At 43.2% G+C, this 23,307-nt stretch overlaps 1 protein-coding gene across 1 annotated transcript in view; it reads left to right on the forward strand.

Annotated features, from left to right (window-relative positions):
* The window catches only part of ZNF277 (zinc finger protein 277), a 92,018-nt gene extending 88,775 nt beyond the window's left edge, over positions 1–3,243 (forward strand). The window contains exons 10-12 of the mRNA XM_081957455.1: positions 1,259–1,301; positions 1,753–1,927; positions 2,843–3,243. Coding sequence (XP_081813581.1) covers positions 1,259–1,301; positions 1,753–1,927; positions 2,843–3,035 — 411 coding nt within the window. The 3' untranslated portion in view covers positions 3,036–3,243. The remainder of the gene's footprint in view (positions 1–1,258; positions 1,302–1,752; positions 1,928–2,842) is intronic.
* Positions 3,244–23,307: the final 20,064 nt, after the last annotated feature.

Here is a 23,307-nt window from a genome sequence, read left to right on the forward strand (position 1 = left end):
CGTGGCAACTTCTATAGCATGGACTACACAAGCCTCGATAGAGGAAATTTGCAGGATGGCCACCTGGAGTACTCCAACTCCGTTTATTCATCACTACAAGGTGGACAAGTACGAATTGGTGGACGCAGCCTTTGGAAAGTGGGTTCTACAACATGTGCTTCTCTCGTTGGACACCTAGGCCATGCGCAATCCCATTCATGGACAGGCCAAGCTTTGGTATGTCCCATGCATGGCTGCTATCTCCGCCAATTTTGGAGAATGGGTGTTGGTTGCTTACCTGATACACCCCTTCTCTGGGCAGGTGGAGATAGCAGCCATCCCCACCCTGTTCTCCGTGCAGGCCTAGGTCATAGAGGGTCAACAGAGAAGGACATTAGAGAAATGATCAGTCGAGAGCAATCGAACAGAACACAGCAGTCTACTTATTAACTTCTTCAAAAGCGGGAGGAGACACCTCAGGTGCTATGATGTCACTTTGTAGACTCAGTCCTATTGGATACTGACAGAGTTAACCCATGCATGGCTGCTGTTTCCAACTGCCCAGAGAAGGGGCATATCAGGTAAGCAACCAACGCCCATTCTGGCTATCTGCTGATACTCTGCCTTAGTTATGTGTCCCTGTTTCCATTTTTTGTATTTGTCCTTTTTGTCTTTCAGTTTATCAGAGATATTTGTGCAACCATGCTGGTTTCTTCTTGCATTTCTTTTTTTTTTTTCAAAGGTGTGTTGGGATGGGTTTTTATGATCATATTTTTCAGAATTTCCCACACTTCTTGAGTTGTTTGAGAGAGTAGGAAAAGGGCTGTATCTTTGGAGCTGCCTGTTTAGTTTGAAATGATTTATGTGTTAAACTGAAAATCAGAGGGGCTGAAGTCTGCATCTAATCTAGAATAGAGTTTGGGATAAAGTTTAATGACTAAAAATATTCACCTAAGAAACTGTGGCTAGGTTAAACTTTGTGCTAAGACATGATTTATATAAACATTGTTTGCTGGATAAAAGTGATAGTCCCTAATTCTAAAGCTTTGAGAAGGCAGCAAACATTTAGAAGAATTAATGTTTTTATTGTGCTTATTGGATTTTTTTTTGGTAACATTTATAATCGCAACCAATAGTTGGGTAAAAAATAATACAGTAGTATGTTTCAATATAATATTATACAGTACAATTATATTATTTCTAGTTTCCACAAAATTAGCATTCATCAAATATATCTAATTCAAAAACTTTCAAAAACTTTTTTTCTTTCCAAACCTAGGAGGCTCATGGATTTAACTTGTTAAAAATTAAGTCTGAGCATGGTAAGTAATCCACACTTTGTATTAAAGAAATTGCTCCTCATAAAAAATAGAGGTTATGTGTGTTAGAATATAAATCAATCTATACAATTCAAGTTTTTTTAATTACCTGGACTTTTACTACAGTTTTCCTTTCTTAAATGTTAATATCAATTGTTTTTAATGGTACTCAAGAAATCGCTGTATAAATGAGCAGCATGATTTCTTAATAGCTGCTCAGGCTTCAGCACTGAAGTAATACATATCAAGTAGTGGCATGGCACCATTTGTTTTATTCCTCCTTAAGCAATATACAATTACCCTTCCATTTCAAATGATCAAAAGATATGCAGAACTTTAACTTATTTAAGAACAAGAAATGAAGTTTAAATACTATAAATACAAGATTATTTGTTCTAAGAATCTTATTTAGATATATCTACTTCTTCCCTAAAGAATATTTTTTGTTTGCTAGATCTGAATTTCTATCAACAAGTAAAACTAATGAATTACATCAGGAGACAGATGCACCAGTGTCAGTGTTTTAAGTGTGAGAAAAAATTCCAGTTGAAAGAAGAGTTAATATGTCATTTGGAAGATAGCAAACATATAGCAGTTCTGCCTGACAGATCTGTTTGGGATCAACCACAGTAAGTTATGTATGCATGCACCATCAATATTGTAGACTGTATTTATAGGACTTAATTTGACAGTCAAGGTTTGTATTCTCTTAATCTGTGCAGGCTACAAACTAGCCGGTCATTCAGAATGCTCTCTGATCAACACATTTTCAAACTAAAAGCGCTAATACAATTTGCTAGATATTTTTTGCTTGATTTAAAAGGAAAGTATAGAATATTTTCATTAGATAAGGCATGTCACTTAACAAGTGGCAAATAGAGAACAGTCTGTTTTCTGTTACAAACTATTCAGTGTGTTTAAGAATGCAAGATACAGTAACTTGAAGTTTACAGAAAGTAGGAAAACAGAATTAACTAGACTTGAAATTCAGAAACAAGCACCACTAGCATTGTTGGTTTGTACCTTCAAGAATCTGTAGTATCTGAATATATTGTTTATATGAAATAAGATAGATAGATAGATATGCATGTTAACATATTATGTGCACATATCATAATATGCATGTGAACATATTCATTATCTGCACATATCATAAATTGTGAAGCAGTTTCCCAGTAATGCTTCCCATTTCATTGGGAACCCTGTTAAGAATTGGAATCAGGGAATAGGATCCAATTACATGAGTTCTTTGTTTGGTGTTACCTACATGCAGTAACAGTTATTGCTGCCTTTCATTCTTCCATCAGCACTGAAATAGTAATAGATCTATAGTGCACTGCACACCATTTCAGTCCACCTTAACTAGTATCTCACAAACTACAACAGCAAGAGATAGCCGCAACTATTGTCAATTTCTGCTTAAATGACTATGTGGTTGTAGTAGCCACACCCATTTCAGTAATATTAGGTTCAGTAACAATGTTATAAGAGATGTGGGCAAAGAAAACATTAATTAACTATATTACTTTTTTTGTTTTGTTTAGGTACTATTTTCCTACCTATGAAAATGATTCTCTTCTCTGCTTACTTTCTGACAATGAGGATGAACTGACAGCTGAAAAACAAACAGATAACGTACCTGTCATTAGTGAAGATGTTTCCAATATAGAGACTTTGAAACAGAGCAGTGTATTAAATGAGCTTCTTCATGAGGAGTTAAATAACATAGAAACATGATTACAATGAAAAAAATCTTAATAACTGGTTTTCAAATTGAAAAAAGAGTAAAATATTTGGGTATTACTATGTCCAACGTGAATGGTATGTTATTTCAACATAATTATATTACAGTATGGAATAAATTAAGAAAAATCTGTTAAGATGGAAAAAGATGAAATGTATCCTTGGAGAAATTTCTGAGATAAAAATAAAAGTGTTACCTATACAGTGTTGCTTTTATTTCAAACAATACCAATTTTGAAAATGATGTGCCTTTTAAACAATGGCCAAGTTATTATCTAGATTTATATGGCAGAGAAAGAAACCAAAGATTAAATATAAATTCTGCAGGATACCAAAGACTGATTAGGATTACCTGATTTTTGCAGTAAGTTGTTTGGTTGGATGAAAGAATGGGACCTCCTGAGAAATAAAATAATGAAGTTTGTCGGACATGAGCTTTTTTATGGTACAATAAAGTGAATATTAATGTAGATTTTAAAAATTATTATGTGAAAAGTGCTATATTGAAATATAAACCCAGGTGCCCATATATATCTTTTATCAACCTCCATAGAGGAAGCATTCTCTAGAAGAGTAAATGTAGATAGAAATAAATGGTTAACATACAAAGATTTACTAGTAGAAGAGGGTGGAGAAATTGAGATTTATTTATTTATTTATTTATTTTATTGAACTTATTAGTCGCCCCCTCTCCCCACAGGGACTCGGGGCGACGTACAGAGCAATAATCAAGATAGCACCATGTATCGTGCGGAGGAGGTAAAAATAAGTCCATAAATAAGCATACTTACAAAATTTAAAACCCCAAAAATATTAAACTCTAAAAACTTTAAAAAACAAAATTTCCCATTATAAAATGACCTGGGGTGGCAAGATTGTAACGTTATGCCAGGCCGGCTTGACAAAACAGGTAGGTCTTCAGCTTCATACGGAAGGAGCGAAGGTCGGTTGTTGTCCGGATGTCTGGGGGGAGGTCATTCCAAAGGGTAGGGCCCACCACAGAGAAAGCCCTACTCCTGGGCACCGCCCTCTGGCACTCTCTAGAGGACGGCACCCGGAGTAGCCCCTCTCTGTGTGAGCGAATGGGTCGCAGGGATGTATGGGGCAGGACGCGATCCCGCAGGTAACTGGGCCCTGTGCCATGGAGCGCTTTAAAGATGGTAACCAGTACCTTGAAGCGCACCCGGTAGGCCACAGGAAGCCAGTGCAGCTCGCGCAGGATAGGTGTTATATGGGAGAATCTCGATCTCCCCATAATAACCCGCGCGGCTGCATTCTGGACCAACTGCAGTCTCCGGGCGCACCTCAAGGGGAGCCCCATGTAGAGAGCGTTGCAGTAGTCCAGGCGGGACGTCACCAGCGCGTGAGTGACTGTGCGCAAGGCCTCCCGGTCCAAAAGGGGCCGCAACTGGCGCACCAGGCGAACCTGGTGGAACGCCCCCCTTGCCACGGCCGCCACGTGCTCTTCTAAGGTCAGCCGATCATCAAGGAGGACGCCCAAGTTGCGCGCCCCTTCCACCGGGGCTAATTGCTCATCCCCGATGGTCAGCGATGGAGTATGCTGATTGAATCGGGAAGCCGGGAACCACAGCCACTCTGTCTTGGAGGGGTTGAGCCTGAGCCTGTTGTCATCCATCCAGACCCGTACGGCTTCCAGACACCGGGCCATCACTTCGACAGCCTCGTTGGGGTGGTTTGGGGTGGAAATGTACAACTGAGTATCATCAGCGTACAGATGGTAACTCACCCCAAAACCACGGATGATCTCGCCCAGCGGCTTCATATATATGTTGAACAGGAGAGGCGAGAGGATCGACCCCTGAGGGACCCCACAAATGAGGGGCCTTGCGGTCGACCTCTGCTCCCCCGTCAACACACATTGCGTCCGGCCAGAGAGGTAGGAGCGGAACCACCGTAACACGGTGCCTCCAACCCCCAACCCCTCCAGCCGGCGCAATAGGATACCATGGTCGATGGTATCGAAGGCCGCCGAGAGATCTAATAGGACAAGGATGGAGGAACAACCCCCATCCTTTGCCCTCCATAAAGTCAAGATAAAGTCAAGAGAACAATTACCTGTAGAAGCACATTATTTCTGATTATATGCACAGTCAAGAGAAAGATACAATATGAATAAAAAGATAATTTGAATTCAAAATTACAAAACATAATTTGAAATTGAACTATAATGTGTACAAATGATGAACATGTAAGAGCAAAATTTATTAAAATTTTATTAATATTTGAAACCGAAGAACAAGTTAAATTTGAAGTAAAACATAGATATGAATATTTGAGAAATAATATGGGCAACTGGTATTAAATTTAGATTAATAATTTATGAGAAGAATTGTAAATGATGCATCATTGATCTGTGACACCAAATAAATTATCAAAATGTACAAATGTTGAAAATATGAAAACATAAGGGGCATTTTATTATGCTGATGGATTTGCACAAAAACTAAGAAATTTTGGATGTAAAATTATATGAAGGATTTTAAAGATTATTATTGTAAAGAAAACAATTTTTTTCTTATTGGGACTCAAGAGATAATTAATTAGGAAAAATGGTAGATTGATTTTTTATGATAAAATAGAATGAGCTGGAAGGGATCTTGGAGATATTCTAGTCCAGCCCTCTGCTCAAACAGGAGAACCTATACCATTTCAGATAAGTGACTGTCTAGTCTCTTCTCATGTGTTAATGTCAGCAAGATTACTGTATAAACAATAATGGATGAAGAATGGGAGAGCCAGTTTGATCTAGCAATTAAGGCATCAGGGTAGAAACCAGGAGACCCTGAGTTATAGTTCTGTCTTAACCATGAAAGCCAGTTGGGTGACCTTTGACCAGTCACACACACTCAGCCCAACTCACCTTATAGGATTGTTTGGGAAAATAGGAGGAAGGGGTATTGGATATGTTCATCACTTTGACTTACTTGTAAAAAATAACAAAGGTGGGGTATAAATAAAATTATTAAAAATGAAATCCCTACAGTGGATAAAGGGAATGTGACAATGACAGAATTCAATGAGATGGCAGCACTGACTTCTTTGGTCAGAGAAAAAAACTTTTCTGAAAGACTGGAAATGTATGGAGGTTTTGCTGAAAGAAGAAAGTAATGAGTTGATTATTTATGCATTTGAAGGTTAAGAAAGACTAGGATTAAAGAGGGACTACAGGAACCTACAGTATGTAGCATCTAAGAGGAAAGATTATAATTATATATCGAAAAGAAGGTTGAAAGTCCTACAATTTTTTTATGTTTACTTTATGTTGCCCTCTTTCTTTCGTTTGATTTTCTTACTTCACTTCTTCATTTATGATTGCTTAGAATACAGTCTTTTGAGAGGTCAATCCAAGATTTGTGGGAGGAAGACAAAGTGGTGATGGTATTGTCACTTCCTAAAGCATGCTGACTTATGTTGGCTAAGGTGGGAGGTGTGGTTTTCCTTTCTCCCCCTTTTGATTTTCTTTCATTTTCTCACTGACAGAACTGGGAAGAAACATCCAATACCAAATCCAGGACTGGAACAGTCTTTATTTTTTATCTATTGTTAGAGGAATAAAGAGGCTTTAAGACCTGTTAGTCCAAGATTGGCTCTGCTGCAATGTTCCATCTATTCCCCCCCCCCCCCCCAATCATCTGCCAACAAATCATAGCTAGTAGCACTTCTCTTCCAACAAGCATTGTGAGTATCATTTTGTAATGAAGCTCTGGCAGACAATAGAATATCAGTTCTATAACAGATAATAGGTTTAAGATTTTAACTTATACCAAATGTACTCAATTAGGCATAATAAAGGTAAAGGTTCCCCTCACACATACGTTAGTCGTTCCCAACTCAAAGGGGCAGTGCTCATCTCTGTTTCAAGCCGAAGAGCAAGCGCTGTCTGAAGATGTCTCTGTGGTCATGTGGCCAGCATGACTAAACACTGAAGGCACATGGAGCACTGTTACCTTCCCACCAAAATGGTCCCTATTTTTCTACTTGCATTTTTACATGCTTTCAAACTGCTAGGTTGGCAGAAGCTGGGACAAGTAACGGGACTCACTCAGTTATGTGGTACTAGGGATTTGAACTACTGAACTGCCAATCTTTCTGATCAACAAGCTCAGCTTTGAGTGTTAAAATTATCTAGATAAAACAGAGTGGAGTGGAAAAGTGGAGTCAGAAGAGCAATAGAAATAAAAATTAACAGACGCCCACAAAGCAACAGGCTATGTCATGCACAATATTGCTGGCACGTTCGTTTAATTACTGATGTACATAACAGAATAATTGTTCCATTCCTTTCCCCACTGTACATTTTTGTTTTCCCAGAGTGGTGTCTAAGAAATATGTCTCAGAGAGACAAAGAGGACTAGGTAGTGGCCCGTTAACTCCATTTCATTTGAACTTTCCTAAGGCTGGTGATTGGAGCTCTTTTCTACAAGGGGGGAGTTGAGAGAGACAAAGGTAGGTGCCAGTGGTGGGTTTCAAATTTTTTGGGAACCTACTCTGTGGGTGTGGCCTTCTTTGTGGGAGTGGCTTGCTGGCCATGTGACCTGGTGGGAGTGGTTTGCCAGCCATGCGACCGGGAGGGAGTGGCTTGCCAGCCATGTGACCAAGTGGGAGTGGTCAAGACAATGTCACTGAATTCTTTGCCCCATGGATGAACTACAATAAGATTAAAATAAGTACAAAAACAATAAAAGAGCTACTTATAGAAGGAAGATGACTGTTCTTGCCAGTCTTCAGTATCACGGACTCCAATGAATGGGCTGCACAAAGAAGTGACACAGAAATGAACTCTTTCATTGCATGCACTGCATTGGGATGAAACCAGCACACAAAATAATAGAAAAGGAAAATTACTCTCCTTTTTTGCGTCTTCTACACCACCACCTCACCACCTTGCTCCAACAACCTGCACAAAGGGGAGAGACAGAAAGCAAGACCTTAATTGCTTGCACTTCACTATCTCAAGGATGAACACAGCACGGACCACACCCAGCAATAAAGACAGCTACTTACAGAGGAGGGATCACTGGTTTGCCAGTCTTCTGCACACCACCTTATCAATTTACTTTGCTCCAAAAACCTGCACAAAGGACAGACACAGAAAGCAAGACCTTAATTGCTTGCACTTCACTATCCCAAGGATGAACACAGCACAGACCACATCCAGCAATAAAGACAGCTACTTACAGAGGAGGGATCACTGGCTTGCCGGTCTTCTGCACACCACCTTATCAATTTACTTTGCTCCAAAAACCTGCACAAAGGACAGACACAGAAAGCAAGACCTTAATTGCTTGCACTTACACCTTACATAAGAATAACCCACTCAGATACCCGGGTGTGAGTCCCTTGGTGTGAGTTGGGGCCCAGGGAGGCAGTGGGGCTTGCTGATTGTATACTTGGCTCCTCGCTATGCATCAGCAGCCCTGCCCGAGCTCCTCGAGCTAATCGTAGCGACGGCAGTTGAGACTCCCAGACTTCTGGTCATGGGGGACTTCAACTTGCCGTCAACGGGAGCGGCTTCCGAGGTGGCTCGGGAGTTCATGGCTTCCATGACGGCCATGGACCTGACCCAATTAGTGCAGGGCCCCACTCACGAAGGGGGCCACACACTGGACCTCATTTTTGTATCTGAACAGTGGACGAGTGATCTGGGAATAGGGGATTTAGTTATCACGCCCCTGTCATGGTCAGACCACTCAGCCCTCCGGCTGGACTTCCCAGGCGCTATCCCCCACCGCGAGGAGGCGGAACCAGACTCTATAAACTGGTACCGCCCCAGGCACCTGATGGAATCTGACAGATTCCTGACGGAGCTTGGGCCAATACCTGTAGCCTTGTCCCGCTCCCGTTCCGAGGACCTAGTGACTGCCTGGAATAGGGCGACGACTGGGGCCTTGGACCGGGTTGCGCCTTTGCGACCTCTCCTGCGGCATCGACCCACCCGGGCTCCTTGGTTTACTGAGGAGCTTAGGGTGATGAAGCGCCACAGGAGACGTCTAGAGAGCAGGTGGAGGTCCTCACGCTCCGAATCTGACCGAACACAGGTAAGAGCCTATTTGCGGACTTACCTTGTGGCAATAAGAGCGGCCAAACGTAGATATTGTGCTGCTCTTATTGCGTCCGTGGATAACCGCCCGGCTGCCCTGTTTAGGGTGACTCGCTCCCTTTTATCGCAGGGGGCGCGGGAGACACCCTTACAGGGTAGAGCAGAGGAGTTTGGGGAATATCTTCAGGACAAAATCGATCAGATCCGGAGCGGGTGGACCTCTGTCAGTGGACCAGACGAGCCGCCAACAGCGAGTCTTGAGAGACCATTCTGGGAGGAGTTTGACTCTGTTGCCCCCGAGGATTTGGACAGGTTGCGTGGACGGCTGCGACCCACCACTTGTTTAACGGACCCGTGCCCCTCCTGGCTGGTACTGGCAGCCTGGGAGGTGACACGAGGCTGGCTCCTGGGCCTGGTGAGCGCCTCACTGGGTGAGGGATACTTACCAACCGCCTTGAAAGAGGCGGTGGTGAGACCCTTGCTCAAGGGGCCTTCGCTCGACCCAATGGAGCTAGCTAACTATCGTCCAGTCTCCAACCTCCCCTTCTTGGCGAAGGTTGTTGAGAATGTGGTGGCGCAGCAGTTCCCACGACACCTAGACGAATCCGACTATCTAGACCCACGCCAGTCCGGCTTCCGACCCGGGCACAGCACTGAGACAGCCTTGGTCGCGTTGGTTGATGATCTCTGGAGGGCCAGAGATAGGGGTTGCTCCTCTATCCTGGTCCTATTAGACCTCTCGGCGGCTTTTGATACCATCGACCATGGTATCCTATTGCGCCGGTTGGAGGGGATGGGAGTCGGAGGCACCGTTTTGCGGTGGTTCGGCTCCTACCTCTCCGACCGGAAGCAATGTGTGTTGACAGGGGGGCAGAGGTCGTCCCTGAGGCCACTCACTTGTGGGGTGCCGCAGGGGTCGGTCCTCTCGCCTCTCCTGTTCAACGCATATGTGAAGCCGCTGGGTGAGATCATCCGTGGTTTTGGGGTTGAGTACCATCTCTACGCTGATGATACTCAGCTGTATATTTCAACCCCAAACCACCCCAACGAGGCTGTCGAAGTGATGTCCCGGTGTTTGGAAGCCGTCGGGGTCTGGATGGGGGACAACAGACTCAAACTCAACCCCTCCAAGACCGAGTGGCTGTGGTTACCGGCACCTCGGTTCAGCCAGCTGACCCCATCGCTGGCCATAGGGGGCGAACAACTGTCCCCTGTGGAGCGGGCGCGCAATTTGGGCGTCCTCCTTGATGCCCGGCTGTCAATGGAGGACCATGTGGCAGCCGTGGCAAGGGGGGCGTTCCACCAGGTTCGCCTGGTGCGCCAATTGCGCCCCCTACTGGACCGGAGTGCCCTGCGCACGGTCACTCATGCGCTGGTGACGTCTCGCCTGGACTACTGCAATGCCCTCTACATGGGGCTTCCCTTGGGACGCATCCGGAGACTGCAGCTAGTTCAGAACGCAGCCGTGCGGGTTATTATGGGAAGTACACGTTACTCCCACGTAACACCTCTCCTGCGCGAGCTGCACTGGCTACCTGTGGCCTTTCGGATGCGTTTCAAGGTATTGATCACCATCTTTAAAGCGCTCCATGGCAGAGGACCTAGTTATCTGCAGGATCGCATCCTTCCACATACGTCCCTGCGACCTATCCGCTCACACAGGGAGGGGCTCCTCCTGGTGCCGTCTGCTAGGCAATGCCAGCGGGCGACACCTAGGAGTAGATCCTTCTCTGTGATGGGCCCAACCCTCTGGAATGACCTCCCCCCAGACATTCGAACTACCACCGACCTCCGTTCCTTCCGGCAAAAGTTAAAGACTCACCTGTTTCAATCAGCTGGCCTGGCACTTTCTTAGTTTTACCTCCCAGGGATTTATTTTATTTTAGGGTTTGGGGTTTTAATTGTGATGTTTTTAGGATTAGAATTATTTATTTCTTAGTACAGCCTATCTCCCCTCCAAATGTATCTTAAATGTAGCTTAAATGTATTTAATTTTATGACTGGTTTTATTGTATTGACTGTACACCGCCCCGAGTCCCTTTTTGGGAGAGGGGGGGTCTAAAAATCTAAGAAATAAATAAATAAATAAATAAATAACACAATGAAAGAGATACACTCAAGTACTTACTTGTGTTATTGCTTTTCTGGTTGTTGATATCTCCATACTGTTCTTAGGCTTCCAGATTCCTCTGTTGCAGCTTTCCTCATCTTTACTCGTGGATCATCAGCTGTGTGGTGGTGCGCTCTGAGCCAAACTTTCACTGTAGGAATTGGGTCCCATCTGTCAACAGGTATGCCAACAACACTTATCACCATCAGATTACTTATGATTGGAACAACTAGGCGTGTTCTTTGCTCTGAACATATGAGGCTCATTTTTGAGAACCCCCTTTCCACCTCTGCTGAACTAACAGCAATTGTCCTGACAATATCTCTAGCTTTTCTGATACTGTAAGGAATTTTGTACTTCTCTGGATTTTTCAGCACATTTTCCAAAAAATCTCTGTAGTCGTTTAAATTAATTTCATAATTAAAAATACTGCCAAATGCAACCAATGCTTCCTCTGCATCAGCCCATGGAACGACTACATCTTCAATGTTCCAGTAATCTGGCTCCAAATATGTGATAAAGTGTAACTTGTTTGCTGCTGGCAATAGCTACCTGTTCTTAGATGGTCGCAATCCATCAGCCTTTTCTTCAAATTGGTGATGATGTTTTCCAAAAGTTTTCCACGAGGAAGGGCAACAAATCATTGATTTGGAGCTAAATTGATGTTTTTGAAGGCTTGTGTTTTTAGCAATTCCACAAGTTGGTTTTCATATCTGCCCTTTTTCTGTCTAAGCACTTCAAAACCATCGATTGTTCGCAATACTAACTTTTCGGCCACGATGATATTTGTCTCTCTCCCCTGTAGAGCATTTGATGGAACAGAAATCTCATTTAGGATGTCGATCATCAGGGCCAAATCCTGCAAAAAATTTAAATTTTCAAAACGGGAAGCCATGCCTGGGAATCTTTCATTGCCCTGAAAAAACTGATGTAGCGCTGGATAAGCACGCCACACAGCCATGGTTGCCCTTAAACTACAGGCAGCCCATCTTGGTCCCAAAACTCTGCCAATCTTCACAATTTCTATGCCCAATTGTTCAGAGATTTGGAAAAGGTCATTCTGGCTCTTGCAGGATTTGTGGAAGGTGGTGTGTACTTTATCCAGGAAGATCTTGAAGTGGTTGATCTGCTTCACTTCTCTTATTGCATCATCCAGCACAAGTTGCAGGCAGTGGTTCAGGCAGTGCCAGATGATGATGTTTGGGAAGTCTTGAGCTATTCTGACGCTGACTCCAGATTTTCTTCCAAGCATAGCGTTGGCACCATCGGAGCAGAAAGCGATTAAATTCTTCGGTAGATATTCGGTGGTAAATCCAACTCTATGCAAGCTTCCCATCGATGCGGAATATATGGTCTCCGCATCTTGTCTCTATAATTCCAGAAGCTCAACGAAGATTGTTGCTGGGCATTCTGGATCCTCAACTCTAACAAAAACTATCAGCACTGCTCTCATTGAAAATGTTGAGGCTTCATCAATTATTAGACACACCTTTTGATTATTTGCAATAATCCCTGAAAACACAGTGGTCTTGATTTGGTTTGCAATGAATTCAACAATTTTCACTGCAGATCTCCGTCAATGCAAGCCAACTCCCACATCCACTCCAACTGTATTTAGCAAATTTACTTGCGCTTCGATGTCTGAGAATGGATTACATCTTTGCGCCAGATCGTAAACAGTAGAAAATATTGTGCAAGCACTGGATAAATGTTTCTCAGTTGACTTATCCATGGATTTGGTTAAAGCTTCCTGCTCCCGTTGCTTACTGCTCTCCACGCAAATAAGGTGTGCTTTTGATTGAAAATGTTCCCTTAATTTTTTTCTGAGTGATGCTTGTTGTACATCCTTGCTTTTCCCTGCTGGTGCCACCTGGAAATGTTTCCACTCTTTGGAAACATGAATAGCTTTCTCTAACAAGAACATGGGTTTTGCACAGTAATCACAACCCACCTTCTTGTCGGATACTGCCAGTCCATCATATTTGTCCTTGCAGTGTCTGTATTGCTACAAATTCCAGCAATCAGGAAGTTGTGGAACTTCAGTGGAATCGATGGACTTGCTGCTTTCGCCGACCTCAACTGGTGGTAGTGGTGGTGCTGGCGGTGCTGGTGATGCTGGTGATGCTGGCGGTGCTGGTGCTGCTGGTGGTGCCTGTTTTGGATCAGCTGATTCCTCAACTCTTGTTTTTTTGGAGAAGAAAGCGGTCATACTCTGTTGCCTCTTCTTCATTATGCTAAGTAATACTAACTGCCTGACAAAGAAATAAAACAATATTGGACTCAATTGTGGTTGTAAGCTGAGGACTACAGATAACAGAAGGGACCTCTGCTTTCAACCAACAATGTACAGTCTTTTCAGGAAGGATGAGAAACAGGAAAGATATAAACAAACAGGAAAGATATAGTCTTTCATCCAAGAAGTTAGTTCAAGAATGAATGTCATAGGTAGATTCCCAGAGCAATACAGATTTCCTTTTTCTGAAATTTAGTTCTCGGTTCCAAAAAACAGGAATATATGAATTAGGTTCAGTACTTAGGTCGGTCCAAGTAGCTATTCAGAAGTTAGTGGTTAGAAGCAATGGTAAAGCAAGACATGGAATTAAAACCAGATATTTTGTTGGCTATTTGAAAGGGAGTACAATATATATTTAATTTTACACATGTTAGCAGCTGCTGGAATTGTGTTTGCACAACAGTGGAAAAACAGAGATATGAAAATGAATAAATATTACAATGTGCAGGAATAAATAAATTGACAATTAAAATCAAGAAGGCTTTGAATACTTTTTCACATGGGATTTGTTTTAGCAATTGCTAACTAACGGAAACAAAAATTAGAAATCCAAACGTATGAAAGAAAACATCAATTATGTAAAGAAAGGTCCCTAAACTGTACAAGGAAATATTACTAGATCATTATTAATGTGTAGATAACTGCGGGACATTACACACCCACACAAACTATGACAGTGCCAGGAAAACACCCAAAAATAAGAATTCCCCCCCCCCAAAAAAAGACTGCAAATGAAACCAGTTTTTTTACCCCTAACCCTAAGGAAAGGAAAGACAAAGCCACAGGAATAAAAACCTTCAAAGCATTGTGGGAAATTATAAAGGACAGTGCCAGGAAGCTCACAGAACCAGCAACCACCTCAGAATTACCTAAACAACGAGGGTGAAACACACAAAATCTGGCAAAGCTGCCTTGCACCAACCTGGCCTGCCCATAGAAAAGCAGCCACTTTGAGAAACATAAACCTGATCTGAACACTTAAAAGCAACATATTGCACCACAAAGAAAACATTTGCAAAAAGGAATAACATTTCTTGTAGTAAATATATTTTATAAACAATTTAAAAATAAAAATTTCCAAAAAATAATTTTAAAAAAAGATATTCTATAAATAAAAAAAATCCTTAAAAACCATTGTTAAGTATTCCACCAGCAATAATTTATATTGTAACTACCCAGCCATAGTATACTGTAACCATTATTCTACCAGCAATAATTTATACTGTAACTATTTTAAGGTATTGTACCAACCATAGTATACTGTAACAGTTATTTCACTAGCAATGATTTATACTGTAACCATTTCAAATAGTCTAAGACAATTTTAAAAAAGAATCCACACACAATAAATTGAAGTAAACCATTTTAAAATATTCTATACTCAATACTTTTAAGTAAAAGTATTTTAAAAAATTCTATGCCCAATAAATAAAATATTATTTTAAAATACATTAAAAAAAACAAAAGAAAAAAAAACCAGGTTACTTACCAGCAGGGAGAATCAGCAGCACTCCGATGCGATGGATCCGACTCTGATGCGATGGATGGATGCAACAGGGAGCAGGCAGGCAGAGAGGCAGCAGGACAGGTAAGACAGTGGACTGGAGGAACAAGGGCAGGGTTGTCACTAAGCAGGTTGCCTGGCAGGCTTAGCTAGCCAGGCAAGGCTGGAGAAGGGGGGGGCTTTTGGCCATGTGGTGTATGCGAGTCCGCGGCTTTCAATAGGGAAGGCCATCAGGCCTTCCCTCGCGAAAGCTAGGCTGCCGCTGCTGCCCACCCACCTTCCGCCGTGTGGCGTACGTGAGCCCGCGGCTTTTGATAGGGAAAGCCTGAAGGCCTTCCCTCGTGAAAGTTAGGCCGCTGCCGCCGCTGCTCACCCACCCGCCCTCGTGGCGTAGGCCGCTGCCACCTCCACCGCCCGGCCGCCTTTGGCCGGGGGGGGGGGGGTACGCGAGCCCGTGGCTTTTGAAAGCTAGGCCGCCGCCCGCCCACCTTTGCTCACATGGTGTAGGCTGCGGCCGCCCACCCAACTTTGGCCGTGTGGTGTAGGCTGCTTTCGTAAGCTGGCTAAGCTAGCCTTCCGAGTCCCGCCGCCCCCCCTCGCAGTTAGTTGCTTACCTGAGGGAAGCAGCAAGCTCCTGGAAGGCGAAGGGAAGGGAGTTTTGAAATGGAGGACCCGGTCAGCAAGCGCGATGCGAGACTGCTCGGGAACGAAAGACTCTTTTGAAAAGAGAAGTCTCCAAAAGAGAAAGACTCTTTTCAAAAGAGGAATGTTGGCCGTTGGCGCCACGCTTTTAAACGGGTCGCCTCCAGCCCGCTCACTGATCAATCAGTGAGCAACGGGCTGGGCTAGCCTAGTTTAGTGCAGATGGGCGGGGGAGCAAGCGAGCTGCGATGGGACAGCAACGGCGATCGAGCGACAGGGCCGGGGCCAGTTCCCAGAAGTTACTTCCGGGTCCGGTCACGAACCGGTTCACCCAAACCGGTGCGAACTGGCAGAAACCCACCACTGGTAGGGGCCCTTTAACACTATTTCATTTGAACTTTCCTGAGGCTGGTGATTGGAGCTGCTGGCTACAAGGGGGGAGTCAGAGAGACAAAGAGGACTAGGTAGTGGCCCTTTAACTCCATTTCATTTGAACTTTCCTCAAAGTATAACCTCACAGCAAATAGCCATTAATAACAGACAATTCATCTCTTTTACAATAATACAGTTTGAAATCAGACCCAACAGCCCCCTTGGGCCACCCCCTACACACACAGTTCAAAACTTGTTTGATCATGGAGTCTCTTGCAGAGTGGCGGGCAACGTCACTAGACGAGATGGGACCAGTCTCTAAGTAGTCAATGAGAAGGACTGGCGTCTCAGGGGTAGGGCCTGCAAGCAGTTCAGGCAGCAGGCAGTGACTCAAAGCGTCAGCATACCCCAAGGTTGAGCCTGGTCGATGGACGAGGCAATAGGTGTAGGCCATGAGGAAAATAGTCCATCTGGTCATTCGCAGCGACAATGACACAGGAGTAGACCGGTCCCCAGCCAGCAAGCCCAGTAGCGGTTTGTGGTCTGTGATGAGTTCAAAATCACGGCCGTAGAGGTACTCATGGAACCTTTTTACACCAGCCACTGCAACCAAAACCTCACGGTCCAGCTGGCTGTAGTTCAGCTCGGCAGTGGACAAGGTCCTGGAGTAATAGGCAATGGGTGCCTCAGTTCCGTTGGGCAAGCGGTGGCTGAGGATGGCTCCAATGCCAAACAGGGAAGCATCGCAAATTAAAACAAGTGGCAGGGTCTGGCTGTACTGAACCAGGAACTTGTCTGTTGACAGTACACTCTTTACAGCGGCAAATGCGGCAGCTTCAGCTCTGCCCCAGGACCATTTCGCGTTCTTTGCCAGGAAACGACGTAAGGGCTCAGCAACGGTGGTTTTCTGTTTAAGAAAGATGCTGTAGAAATTAAGGAGCCCGAGAAACACCTGCAGCTCGGTCTGATTACAAGGTGTAGGGGCGTCCTGGATTGCTTTAATTTTTTTTAGTGGTCAGGTGAATCCCAGAGCCGTCGATGAGGTACCCTAAGAATTCAATCCTTGGCACGTTAATTTGGCATTTTTAGAGGCCTTTGTCTCTAGTTCTAGTCAAAACAGTTCTTTTTTTTTTTATTAAAAGAGTTTTGTACAAACAGATTTTCCCCCTTTTCACCCCCCCGCCATACATTGTAAATCTCATACAAAAACTATACCGCCCCCAACCCCCCCGCAAAAATTCACATTCAAATATTATACCAAATACTTTGCCCCCTCCCCTCCCCCCATCTTAAAGTAAATTACTCATATTGTATCCCCTCTCCTCCCAACAAACACAATATAAATTTCTCTTAGATAATAATAACACATTAATCCCATCTTCTAAGCTAATTTAACATACATAACTCTTAATATAAATTTCTCCTAAAATAACATTGTTTCATTAATCCCATCATCTAATTTATTCATACAAATATAATGCCCCGCCCTCCACCCTAACCATCCCCCACCTCCCACAGAAACCCACCCCCCTGACTTACGCTGTATACCACTCTAACAATTCCAAACATCCCATATATTATTTACTCTAATCATCTATCAATCTAAGCATTCTTACCTAAAGGCTACATAATAACTCCTAGTCTGGTATTTATTCTCTATATAATCAATCCATTTTACCCATTCCTGTGTATAATCCTCCTGTTTCTGAGCTTTTAAAAAAGCTGAAATTTTTGCCATTTCGGCGAACCCCGCCACCTTCTGAATCCATTGATCAATTGTTGGTAAAAAATCTTTTTTCCAATGTTGCGCAATCAACAACCTAGCTGCTGTAACCATATGCAAAGCCAATTTTATTTCCCCTTTGGAGAAATCCTTAGCTATACCCAGTAAAAACATTTGCGGAGTGAAATGTATTCTTTTCTTAAATACATTCTGCATAACCCACCATATTTTTATCCAAAAAGCTTTAACCTTGTTGCAAGTCCACCATACATGAAAAAAGGTAGCATCTAGACACCCGCATCTCCAACATTTAGGTTGAACATTTGGGTACATGCATGATAATTTTTTAGGATCTAAATACCATCTGTAAAACATTTTATAAAAGTTCTCCCTTAAGTTCTGTGACTGTGTAAATTTAACATTCTGAACCCATATTTTTTCCCACGTTTCCAACATAACCACTTCACCAAAATTCTGAGCCCATTTAATCATACAATCCTTAACCAATTCACTTTCTGAGTCTCTTTCTAACAATACATTATATATTCTTTTAACTTGTTTTGGGCCGGTCTCTTTTATCTGCTTAATCAGTTCCACTTCTTTATCCATAAAACCGACCCTACGATCTTCTTCCCATCTCTTCTGTAGCTGTATATAATGTAACCAATTTAAAATAATTCCTTCTTCCAACAGGTGTTCCAAAGTTTTTAACTTCCATTCGTCCCCATCAGCAATAAGCACATCTTTATATAAACAACCCCCGAGTGACTTAGTAAGCATAATCCCCATGGTGTCTGCAAGATCCAGCCAAAGCGGTATTTTATAATCCCAATTGGGCCGGTGCTTCTTCCATATTCTCATCAAGGCACTTCGGAGAACATGATTGTTAAACACTTTATCCACCCTATCTTCATAAAAAAGATATGCATGCCATCCCAGAACAAGATCATGGCCTTCTATATTCAGCAAATCCATTTTTGTTTTCCCAAACCAATCTGCTACATGCGTTAGAACCGCAGCTTCATAGTACAATCGGAGGTTTGGGAGTCTGAGGCCGCCTCTTTCACGAGTATCTTGCATAATCTTCATCTTTACTCTCGGTTTTTTCTCCTTCCAAACAAATTTATTTAATGTTGTTTGCCAATTTAACAAGGTTTTATCTGATTTAAGCACCGGTATCATCTGGAATAGAAAGATAAATCTAGGTAGAACGTTCATTTTAATTGCTGAGATCCTTCCAAGCAAGGACAATTGTAACTTTTTCCAGACTTCAAGATCTTTCTGTATCTTTTGCCACAACACTTCATAGTTATTTAAGAAAAGTTTTGTATTTGATTCTGATATTTGTATTCCTAAATATTTGACTTTAGAAACTATTTCAAAACCTGCTAAACTTACAAGTCTCTTTCTTTGAATCTCTGTCATATTTTTGACCATCATTTTTGTTTTGTTTTGATTTAGTCTAAACCCAGACACCATGCCAAATTCTACTATAATATTTTTCATCTGGATTATTGATTTCAAAGGATGTGAAAGGGTAACAACTAGATCATCGGCAAATGCTCTAGTTCTATATTCCTTTTGCCTGATAGCTATGCCATCTAAGGATTTTGAGTCCCGAACTGCATTCAACAAGACTTCCAAAGTTAAAATAAATAACAATGGGGATAATGGGCAACCTTGTCTTGTGCCTTTTTGTATCTCGAAAGTTGTTGACAAATTTCCATTAATAATAAGTTGTGCATTTTGTTGCTGATAAATTGCTCCAATCGTCTGCCGAAATCGTAGTCCCATATCCATCTTTTCCAAAGTCTTGGTTAGAAAGTTGCAATTGACTCGATCAAAGGCCTTCTCTGCATCCAAGAAAACCAGCACTGCAGAGATCTGCTTATTCTTATCAAGATAGTCAATTAAATCTATGAGTTGCCTTACATTCTCCTTCATATGTCTGCCTTCAATAAATCCTGCTTGATCATGATGAATAATCTCTTGCATAACCGGCATCAATCTGTTGGCTAGTACCTTAGCAAATATTTTATAATCTGTGTTCAGAAGAGATACCGGCCTGTAATCCTCTGGTTTCTTAGGGCCCTCTTTATCTTTAGGTATCAATGAGATAAAAGCCGCTTTCCATGAGGGAGGTATTTTACCTCCTTGTTGTATATTACAAAATAGTTGTGTAAGATATTCAATCATTTCCAGTTGTAAAGTTTTATAATACATTGCAGTCAAACCATCAGTCCCTGGAGCCTTAGCTAATTTAAGTTGATTTATAACTAAAGTGATCTCATCAGCAGTTATCAGACGTTCCAGATTTGCCTTTTGAAGCTCAGAAATTTTAGCAACCCTTTTTCCTTCCAAAAAATCATCTATTAACTTGTTCTGTATATTATCCTGTATATATAGCTTAGCATAATAGTTCTTAAACGTTTGAAAAGTTGTGCCTCCTTTGCAGCCGATACTAAGATGTCGTCAAAATAGGGGACGACTTCTGGAATCCCCTGCAAAAGCCATTCCATGACGCTTTGGAACAGTCCAGGGGCGATACTAACTCCAAATTGCAGGCGGTGACTTTTGAATACACCCCTGTGCGTCACAATGGTTTGGGCCTCTGCCATAGCACCATCTACATGCAATTGTTGGTATGCCTGTGCCATGTCTAATTTAGCAAATACTTTGCCAGGGCCTAAGGAATGTAATAAATGCTGTACAATGGGTACAGGGTAAGCGCTTTGTTGTAATGCTTTATAGATTGTGCACCTGTAGTCCGCGCAGATGCGGACAGACCCGTCAGATTTGACAGGTGTCACTATAGGGGTCTCCCAGCGTGCGTGATCTACTGGCTCTAGGATTCCCTGGCCTATGAGCTTGTCAATTTCCAGACCAATTTTAGGGCGGAGAGCGAAAGGTTCTCTCCTGGGTTTTAGCCTGATGGGGACTATGTTAAGAGATTGGGGTCCCCACATACTTACCTGGACCGGTGCCGAAGACGTCCTCGAACTCCTTAAAGAATTCTTCGGCGCTCTCGTCTTTCAAGGCGTTGATACCAGTCACTTCTAGGCCCAGGGCTTTGAACCAGTCAAGCCCCAGGAGACTCTGCAGGTCACTGCTGACCACCGTCACTGGAAGCTGGCCACTGAAGTTTTTGAATTGCACCCAGAAGGTGCCCTGGCCCATGATGGGGACTCAGTTGCCCTGGTAATTGCAAAGGCGGATGTCAGGAACACGTAGATGCTGCTTCTTCAGGCTAGGGATAGCCTGCTTGAGTGTAGACCACGGCATGATGGTCAATGATGACCCCGTGTCGATCTCCATCTCTCATGGAGAGCCCTCGATGAGGACTGTGACCCTCAGCTTTTTTGGCTGCCTTGTGCGGACTTGGCCGATTGAGGTGTGGTAGGTGACTCTGGTGTCACCCTCTGAGCGCCGTGCTGGCGGCTGCCATGCCCCTTGGTTGGGCCTCTGCTGGCGGTTAGGTCGGCTTCTGAGCTTCCAGGTTGTCGTGGGGTGCTTGCTTCTGCAAACCTTGGCAATGTGCTCCTTTCGTTTGCAACGCTGGCATATGGCGTCGCGGAAACGGCAAAATGATCTGGCATGGTCTCCTCCGCAGCTTGTGCAAGGCGGGAAACACAGTTCGAATTTGTGCGCCAGCTTGGTGTGGGCACTGCACATGCAGCAGCTGTCATCTTCGCTTTCTGAGCCCTCGGCTTCTGTAGCCTCGCGATGTACGCGTGCACTCTTCTGCACGCCTTGTGGAGTGCTTTGGCGCTGCAGGGTTTCTGTAGACCTAACGGCAGATTCGGATGCCCTGGTTTTGTCCAAGGCAATTTGTAGAGTGAGATTAGACTTGGCAAGTAATTTCCTGTGTAAATTAATGTCCCGCACACCGCATATGATGCGGTCAAGTATGAGTTCGTCTAGGTCTCTGAACTCGCAGTATGCTGCAGCCTTTCTTAGCGCCGCAATGTACTCGTTGATCGATTCATCTTCCTTTTGACTGTGAATATTAAATTCGTGCTGGCGGACATGTTTAAATGGCTTGGGAGCGTAGCGTGTCATCAGCATCTGTTGGAGCACTGACCCTGCGACCGATTGGAGTGGCGTTGGCTCAGATAGATCTTTGGCTGTTTCGAACACTTCCTGTCCACAATAACCCAGGAACATGTTCTTCTTGCGGCCTTCAGAAAGGCCCATGAGGTCATTGGCTTCGAGGAAGCAGTCGAACCTTAACATATATGATTCCCAGTGCTCGGTGACTGGGTCATACAGAGTCGGTGGGGCATGCATGGCCATTTTGTGTTCTGAGGGCGTTTTGAGTTTGCCGCTAAAAAATGGCTGCTCAAAGCTACACTGAGCTCCGGGCTGGATTTACTTGTTGGATTGCTACACTCTTTTTGGTTCGCCTAGTTGCCTTCCAATCCCACCCTCGTCGCCAGTGTTAGATTGGGTAAAGGAAAGGCACACTCAGCTTAGGAAACAACAGCTCTTTATTGTAACAGAACAACTATGTACAATCCAGCGAAGGTTCAGTCTGACAGCAGCCCTTTTATAGGGAGCTGTCAGACCCTTCGACCAATGAGATTGAACCTCTGTTCCCACCGGAACAGAGGACCTTGGTGGAAACCATTATGACAGTTGCTAATATCTAACAACTGTGGCCCAGAGAATTTTGTGGAAAAGGAGGGGATCCCTCACTCTGAAAACATCAGGACTCATGGGTCAATCTGAAGAAATAAAAAAAAGATCTCTATTGCAGTCAAAGACCAGCAAGAACCTCATGTTCATCACATCCTTTTTCTTCTCCTGGCATTACCCCATTTGCTGCTTTTTCTTCCTCATTAGATGGTCAGTTTTCATTGACAGGAGAAGGCTGTAAGTAGGTTCTCATGGGCTATATGCTGGTCACACATTCAGATGTTGGGGAACGGGAGTAGCAATAGAACTGGCATTTAAATTTATATACCACTTCATAGTGATTTATAGCACTCTGAGCAGTTTACAAATGTCAGCATATTGCCCCCAACAATTTGGGTCCTCATTTAACTGACCTCGGAAGGATGGAAGGCTGAGTCAATCAAACAAGTCAGGATTGAACTTCTGGCTGTGGGCAGAGTTAGCCTGCAATATTTCATTCTAACCACTACGCCATTTTGGCTCTTATAATGGCAGTCAGGATTGGAGACATTAGTGGTGTTGTTCAATTGTAACTCCCTGAGGAGATGCAACTGAAAAGGAAGAAAAAATAAGTGGGTATTGTAAGTCTTGGTTTGATCATTTTTCCTCTCTCTTTTTTTGGTTATTTAGTATTTTAGGTTTGTTTTTTTGAAGTTTTATAAAGTTTTTTAAAAGGCTTGGTTTAATCAGTGTTTGGAGTACTGGTATTTCTTTCCTTTTTTTTTCCTGTTCCTCCCCCCTCTCTTCATTTTCCTAGCCAGTGAGGATGGGGTAGTTGATGTAATAAAGGCTTATTAATTGTCCCCTGGTGCAAAATCTTAATGGAGTTTTTTCCAGTGCCATTTATATTCAGTTAATATGATTAGGAGTTGCTAAAAAGAGTGATA

The sequence above is a fragment of the Natrix helvetica genome, assembly GCF_964273705.1.
Source record: "Natrix helvetica genome assembly, chromosome: 6".
Taxonomy (NCBI): domain Eukaryota; kingdom Metazoa; phylum Chordata; class Lepidosauria; order Squamata; family Natricidae; genus Natrix; species Natrix helvetica.